The sequence below is a fragment of the Nanorana parkeri genome, unplaced genomic scaffold, assembly GCF_000935625.1.
Source record: "Nanorana parkeri isolate BGI_ZX_2015 unplaced genomic scaffold, ASM93562v1 scaffold1267, whole genome shotgun sequence".
Taxonomy (NCBI): domain Eukaryota; kingdom Metazoa; phylum Chordata; class Amphibia; order Anura; family Dicroglossidae; genus Nanorana; species Nanorana parkeri.
Window position 1 is genome coordinate 286,280 of NW_017307535.1, and position 8,251 is coordinate 294,530.

Below are 8,251 nucleotides of genomic sequence, written 5' to 3' on the forward strand. Positions count from 1 at the left end.
AACCAGGGGGAAGCAGAACCCAAACCCCAGTGCTGCAAGGTTGCAGGGCGGCTGACCATTGTCTCATTGTGTCTTATATATTTATTGTTACTTCAATGTAATCAAATCACATGGCCGCCCTTATTCATTGAAGCAGAACAACAAACCAACCAAATCAGCCCCCAGCAACCAATCAGACGTCAGTATGAAGATACCACTCCAATGAAAGACAAGTTCCCATTGGCTGCTGTAGGATTCCATATGGATGGAAAACCCATAGAAGTGGAATACGGTATTGCGTATGTGGGAAACCTCCGTCCCTCCAGCTGTGGGTGCAACTACAAGTCCCATGAGGCATTGCAAAACTCTGACAGCCACAGGCATGACTCCCAGAGGCAGATGCATGATGGGAGTTGTATTGTCATCACAGGTGGGGGAGTTTGCCCTGGTCTGTCAGGAGAGGGATGTGGACGGGTGGATTACCTTGGCAGTACTGACAGTCTTCTAAATGGTGGATCACCATCAGCGGTTTATTGCTGCAAGAAAAAGCCGGGCGTGAACAATGACATCACAGCGGACATAATGACATCACAGCAGACATAATGACATCACAGGGACATAATGACATCACAACAGATAATCATCTTCTGACAGTGCCGGGGGCTCATTACATTGTTACCAGAAAACAAGACACAAGTCCATCGAGTTCCACCAGAAGAACAAAACAAAAAACACGTCTTCTTCACCTGTAACCAGATTTCATCTATTTAAAGGAGAACTATGGGGTTAGGGCTTTTCCCCATAGTTCTCCTTAGGGTAACGGGAGGACACATACTAGCGTCCTCCCGTCACCCATAGCTCAGTATATACTAAGACCGCCGCAGCCGGGACGGATCCCGACATTACTGTCGAGATCCACCCAGCTGCCTAATTGACAGCGGGCTCTGCCTATCTAGAGGCAGACCTAGCTGTACCCACCCCCTCCCCCGTCCGTTCCACCTGTCAGCGCTGGAGGATCGGAGCGGGGAGGGGGGGAATCCCTGAGGGGAGCCGTGAGTGACAGTCACCTCTCTCTGCAGGGACAGTATAGAGAAGTGTTTTGCCTGATGAAGGGGATCCTGTGTGACCCCGAAACGTCGCATTAAGTGTGCTATGCTGCTTTGCATGTACGTCAATAAATAGACGTATTCCACTTGCTATTTGGTGTGCCGGTATCCATGTTTTTTCGCAGTATAGAGAAGTGAGCGAGCGACGGTATGTGTTCGCTCACTTCCCGATCTATTAAGCCGACGTGTGACAGTTTCATTGTCACAGGTCGGCTAGAACTATGAGGATCAGTGATTTTCACTCACACCATAGTTCTCCTTTCATTAAATACTTAAATATATTTATTTAGGGCAGGGAACGGTGAGAACCTCTGTCAGGGTTTTCTAGCTCTGTGTCCCCGCTGGGGAGATCTCACTTTACTTCCTGTCCTAGAGATTTCCTGTTATATGGGTGAATGGAAAGTCAGACCAGGAGCCCGATGAGACCTGGTGGCCAGTTTGCCGGGACGAGCTAACCAGTGAAACACGAGGATGTGATTGTAACAATGTGTGTAATAAAGACGTGTCACAGAGGGAGTGAATGATACATTACACATGATACAATAAGTAAAACCGGTCAACAAATGGCAAGCCACAAGGGTGGCTTCATAGGACTCTGCAAGGGAAAGGAGCCACCCTAACACAGGATATCGGGGCCGGTGCTCAGGGGACCAGCTGATTCTGAAGGAAGATAAAAGTTCTACACATAGAGGAGCGGCCTCCATTGTAAGTGATTTCATCAGCATTGGAAATAGCTTGAAATCCTTTTGACTTTATTATTGCTTTAAAATAGACTATGGATGCACTGATACAATTGTTTCCACACTGAGTACCGATACCTTTCCTCAAGTACTCGCCGATACCATTGTTTTAGTGTCATGTGACAGTTTTTCCTAAAACAATACGGACTAATGATTTTAGGACAGTGGTGGAGCGTCAGAGCCCGGAAGCAGCTTCAACCGCTGCGACCCTGGCAGTTCTTCCACTGACTCCAAGCTATAGAAGACTACAAATCCCAGCATTACATTATACAGCAACGCAGAATACCACCAGCTGTAGGAGGACTACAAATCCCAGCATTACATTATACAGCAACGCAGAATACCACCAGCTGTAGGAGGACTACAAATCCCAGCATTACATTATACAGCAACGCAGAATAATAGTATATGTATTGCTAAACACTCTGTGCTGCCACTCTGCTCCGGGGTGCCAGTCTGATGTCTTTGGTGGAGGGTCACAGGAGGCGGAGACCTGCTGAAGGAGAGGAAATCCCTCTCAAGTGAGAGAAATCCCTGGTGGTCACCAGAACTAGTGACCTCATTTGAAGATTTGCATCTTTTCCTGTTCTGGTGACAACCCAAAATGCTGGATTCACTTTCAGTGATAACATTCACCAGGACAAATAGTGAGGGTGAATTTCCCTTAAGGTGCCCAAATCCCGCGATCGTACGAGAATCGTGCAGTGTATGGAAGGCGTGCGACCGTTTCTACTGTACGGTCGCACGTCTTCCATCGAACAAGCAGGCTGGAAAACCCGCCGGGAATCGTACCATTCTCGGCGAGTTAGTGGCCTGCTTGTTCGACAACTGGCGAACGGGCCGGTGTGCCCACGCGCAGACTGCCCGTTTGCCGTCCTTGCAAGCCCGCCCGTCATTGCAGTCATCGCAAGCCCGCCCCTCAAGGGGGCAGGCTTGCGATGATCGAGAGTACGATCTGCCTGTCCAACATGGGCAGATCGTACGTTTTTTTAAGTACTTTACAACCCTCGCAAGACAAAAGTCTTGTGAGGGTTGTAAAGTGTATGGCCACCTTAACAGGGACACAGCCAGCAATAAAAACCTGGCAGGTGTTCTAATCCCTCTCCACTCTATAGAAGCTTTGGCTTCAGTTGCACTTCATACCACAGAGGACACTTGGTGGGGGGGATCACTGATTGGTTGCTGCCATCTAGTGGAAAAGTCGAAAATAGAAAATGAGTAAGTGACTCAGGACATAGAAGCCTTCGGATTAATACGACCGATGGGAAACGAGCATTGTGAACATTGAACAATGACAGGCAGGATATATTACCAGACATGGGGGGAGCATCAATCATTTACCTTCATCATAAAGGGTGCAATGATACTGTAAAGGCAGCACTGGTGCTTTGTGATTGGCCGGTGTGCTGGTGGTTGGGCCAAGGCTGCCGTTACATCATCAGTGCACAATTGCGATTAACCACTGTGCCGGCGGTTGGGCCAGGGCCGCCGTTACATTATCAGTGCACCTTTGCGATTGGCCGCTGTGCCGGCGGTCGGGCCAGGGCTATACGGGGAAAGCCCAGGCTCACTTCAAGGGGGAGAATGCAACAGGGACGATAAGACCCCCATGTTCTGGGTGGACTGACCCTTTATGGAGCATTCTAAAGGTCCACTTACCTCTTTTTTGCATTGTACAATCCCTCCTCGTACGTCTGGACCCAAGTGATGTCATCTCCCCACCCTGCAAGAGAACATGGTGATTGACAGACCCGTATGATCATTCACAACTGTATCAGAACTATTCGCTGGACTGCGACTGCTCATCTATGATCCTCATACATGGTGACATTGTAAGGGGCCAACACTTCACATTCATTGATAAAAAAAACACGGGACGTTCTCTAAATGGCCGATGTGCCGAGCGAGGAAGGGAGCGAACCATTGTGCAGAGGGGAAGTCAGTCGGCACAGCGGCAGTTCCAGGACCTGGAAGAAGCTGCAAAGCTCCGGCTACTAAAATGTTTTAGAGGAACCCCCGCGGGCCGACCAGGTATAAAATATATACACCGACATCCGGCCAATCCGGGCCAATGTTACATTTATAGAAGGATTTATATCTGGAGCTCAACATTAAAGGGAAACTCCACTTTAAAAAAATATAAAAATTAAAAAATCATTAAAAAATAAATATAGCAGATATAAGTGTCACACAATCATTTTGAAATGCAATGTTATTAAAAAATGACCTTTCTAATTAAAACTGTAGCCGCTGTAATGTTCAAAAAAATTCAATGCAATATGGAGACCTGGAGGCGTTCTGTATACAGTTGATGTACAGAACACCGCCAGAAATGTCACTTCCTGCTCCTGTGTTTGGCTGACTGATTAACCCAAAGGTTTGCACTAAGATACAAGTATCTTTTTTGGCATCCCTTGCAATAGGAGTTTTATTTTTGGTGAGATACTCCCTGAGGGTTAATTACTCCTAAAGGGATGCCGACACTGCTCCTTTCCTCATTACAACACAGAAAGTCCACCAGCTGATTATAATGAACCCAACAATCCCATTCTGGGATCTGACCCCTCCCATTCAGGGATCAGACCCCTCCCATTCAAGGATCAGACTGGAGAGGACGCGCTGCAACAAACAGATATTTCTTCAGAAACAGGTCACAAACTGCAACAAAGTTTGTTACAATCCTTCCAATATGTACACAGATCACCCAGAGGGGACTATTTTTTTTTTCTCTCAACAAAAGTGTAATTACCCTTCAAGTACTTGGCCTAAGCAGAATCTCAAAAAAGAATTTAGGAAAACTCTGTTTTCATTGGTAACTAAGGATGAGTTGAATTACAAATTTTTCAGGAAAATCAGATTTTGCTATTTCGGCAAATTGCTTCAATTGGGAAGGCGAAATCAAGGCTGGTTTTAAAGAATGCTGTGGGCTTGTATTGGCTCGTAAGGGCTCATTCACACGTGCGTGGCCGTACCGGGCAGCTCCTGGGAAGGACAGGTGCTGTGATTAGTACACAGCCCCCGTCCTTCTCTATGGGACTACACCGCTCTACGCTCACCTCAAGTGCAGGTCCGTGCGGGTGCGTGTGTCCTGGCTCGGACGCAGAGAGGATACATCCTGTCAGCGTACGAGTACGGACACCCGCACGGACATGCAGGACGGGTGAGTGTTATTTCCTATGTGCACGGTTCCCACCTGGCCGTATTTCAGCGCGTCGGAATGCGCTGAAAAACGCCCTACGCCCAAAGAAGTACAGGAGCTTCTTTGGGGCGTATTTCCGTGCCTATCCATTAGGATACAGCCGGATAGCCCACGTAAACGCGCGTTTGGCGCGTGTTTCGTGGGCCGCAAATCGCGGTAAAAACGCGCGGCCCGAAACGCGCATATTTCAAACGCCCAGGTGGGAACCCAGCCTAAAACTTCCCGAAAAAAAATTCAACATAAAATAAATAAATAAAATAAACCAAACAAAATACAACTTCCACCCATAAAAAATAAAATACAAAGAACTCTAAATAAAATAAAATTAAACTACCCAAAGTACAATCCCCTCTGAAAATAATAATAATAATTAAATATAATTAAAAATACACAAATACAAAGAACTCCCCAAAAAAACTACCCAAAGTACAACCCCTGAAAAAAAATAAAAAAGGAAATTTAGCCCAAGCAGCTCGGAAGTTGAGAACTTCCACTTGGCGGAATCGGTAATTTTGGGGTGAAATCCACTGAGATCTCTCCCCTCCTCCCTCCTGGTGATGGTTTTACAAGCTTTATATCAGGGGCAGCCAAACTCCGGCCCTCCGGCTGTGGTGAAACTACAAATCCCATGATGCATCTCTCTCATGTCTGTGGCTCTGTGAGAATCTTGCAATGCCTCATGGGATTTGTAGTTCCACCACAGCTGGAGGGCCGCCGTTTGGCTACCCCTGCTTTATATACAGTAGTCAGTGCCTAACATCGGCCGCACAACCTCTAGAAAGCGTCTGCAGGCGACTTTCCTTCTTCACGGCCATGGCGCGGTTGGAGGAGAAGGTGACTACGATGAGCCATACAGCCAGCGAGGACAGAAACATGGCGCCTCCCGCTCGTCGTTTTGCTGGGCGGTCCTGCAGGAAAATAAGAGAGAAAAATGTGTTAACAATGTTTTTGCCAAAAAATGGAAATCCTGCTATAGTAATGTGACCGGCTTCCCCCCCCCTCCCCCATCTCCATGGGACACTGCAGGATCCACCCCATCCGCCTGCATTTTATGAATGGGCTGTAAATACATTCCACAATGTGGAGTGACCTGGTGGAGTATATAACGGAGAGCAAGATCTGCCCTCTATTATTCATCGGCCCCGTTGTCGGCATAGTGGGCTCCTGACTTCATTTTATAGGGCTATGGGAAGGACAATGATAACGGGCATTAGCTATTGGCAACCAATCAAATTTCATTTTTGGCGGGTGGGGATCAGGGATATGAAGGTGAGTGGCAATGAAACCCCCCTCCATATTTAGCACAGTGTTGACAATTTTATACATAAAGTTTTTTGTGTGTGAGAGGCCATAGGGAGTCTGTTAGATCATCACCAGCAGCTGTGTTCCAGGATCACCAGGCTACTGATCATAGGGATTGGTGGGGAGGACTGGGGCACTATAGCATTGGTGGGGAGGACAGGGGCACTATAGCAATGCTGGGATATAAAACTGAACTCTTCAGCACTAATGCCAGGTCCAGAGTCACCAGCAGCTGTGTTCCAGCATCACCAGGCTACTGACCATAGGGATTAGTGGGGAGGACTGGGGCACTATAGCATTGGTGGGGAGGACTGGGGCACTATAGCAATGCTGGGATATAAAACTGAACTCTTCAGCACTGCTGCCAGATCCAGCGTGTTCCAGGATCACTGACAAAAGGAATTTATGGGGTAGGCAGGTGCACTATAGCAATGGTGGGATAAAAACCAGGTCTAGTGTCACCAGTTGTGTTCCAGGATCACCAGGTTACCAACCATAGGGATTGGTCGGGTGGACGGTGGCTTTATAGCAATGAACTGAACTGCTCAGCACTCCTGCCAAACCTCGGGCTTATACAGTATGTGGCATAGAAATTTACTAATCACTAGCAGTGCTCAGAATGAGCACTTCTGAGCCCTGATGCAGGGGGGTCTTTGTAGCCCCCGAAATGCATCGGCTTGTCTTTGTTTCCCTACGTTATACAGCTGGGTGCTCTGCGCACACACCCCGCTCATTTACCCAGCCCAGGAGCATTAATACCCTTCACTATGCCGAGCCTCACATACCGGCACTCCCTCGTTCTCGGGGAAGCAAAGAATGTGACAGACAATCCAGATCTCAGTATTGTACCATCTGCGTCTAATATACAACGCGGACTGATAATGGAACCGCGTCTTCGTGACGCCAATCCGTCTCTTACTATCTACACCACGGAGCAAAGTCCAGGAGAGAAGTCGTTGCCAAAGCCGTCCCTCGTGTACAAGGACCGTGCCTTTATATAAGGCAAAGCCCTCGGCCCTTCTCGCCTCCTCACTGTTATTTTATGAATGCTAAAATGAAGGAAAATGGATCATTCTTACACCAAATTTGTCATGGTCCATGTGACCGAGGGGGTGACAGGGTGGTGCCCATTGCCTGCAGGCGGCCGCTGTCAACCATTCATTCTAGAAAATACTTCTTTCTTGGCTGATTGATGTTTATTAGAGTTCAGCTCTGGGCTATTTTTAATAACAGATATACTGCAGTCTTTGTATAAAACATCAGAGTTTTTCATTGCAGTACCTTTTCTTGTCCACAAGATGTCCTCAGTCTTCCGGGTTCAATAAAGCCCTGCATCTCTCAACCCAGAAGACTGAGAACATACTGTGAGTGCAGGGCGTCTTGGGTCTACCCCCTGAGGGGGCATCATCCTGGCTTCCTGCTTTCACTGTGTACAAGATGCAAAGAGCGGTGTTGATGTCATCACACCAGCTGCACTCCCTGCACAGCTTAGAGTCACCCAGCCCCAGAGAAGAGGTGAAAAGACATCATGTGACTAGTCTGAAGACTTCACAAAAGGGAATAAAAGCATACAATATTGCCTATATAGGACCCTCCGGGTGGGAAGTGGGGGGTGGCCTCCAAGCCTGGAGTTGGGGCTCCAGGCTCCCGGCATCATTGAGAGAAACCCAGAGGTGAGGTGGAAAAGAGGTGAAAAGACATCATGTGACCAGCCTGAAGATATCACATAAAGGAAAAAATAAAATACAGCCTAGGGGACCTGGGTAGGAAGGGGTGATTGGTGGGTTCCAAGCCTGGATTTGGAACTACAGGCTCCCTGTGCTCCTGGCATCATTGAGAATCACCCACCCCTAGGAAGAGGTGAAAAGACAACATGTGACCAGCCTGAAGACTTCACAAAAGGGTCAAACAGCATAAAAATGTGC

General features: G+C 47.8%; 1 protein-coding gene across 1 annotated transcript in view; it reads right to left on the reverse strand.

The window, feature by feature from the left end:
• The window catches only part of LOC108797375 (anterior gradient protein 3-like), a 9,914-nt gene extending 4,008 nt beyond the window's left edge, over nt 1–5,906 (reverse strand). Inside the window, exons 1-3 of the mRNA XM_018568962.1 lie at nt 5,797–5,906; nt 3,485–3,548; nt 463–515 (exon numbers count right to left, since the gene is read on the reverse strand). Coding sequence (XP_018424464.1) covers nt 463–515; nt 3,485–3,548; nt 5,797–5,899 — 220 coding nt within the window. The 5' untranslated portion in view covers nt 5,900–5,906. The remainder of the gene's footprint in view (nt 1–462; nt 516–3,484; nt 3,549–5,796) is intronic.
• Nucleotides 5,907–8,251: the final 2,345 nt, after the last annotated feature.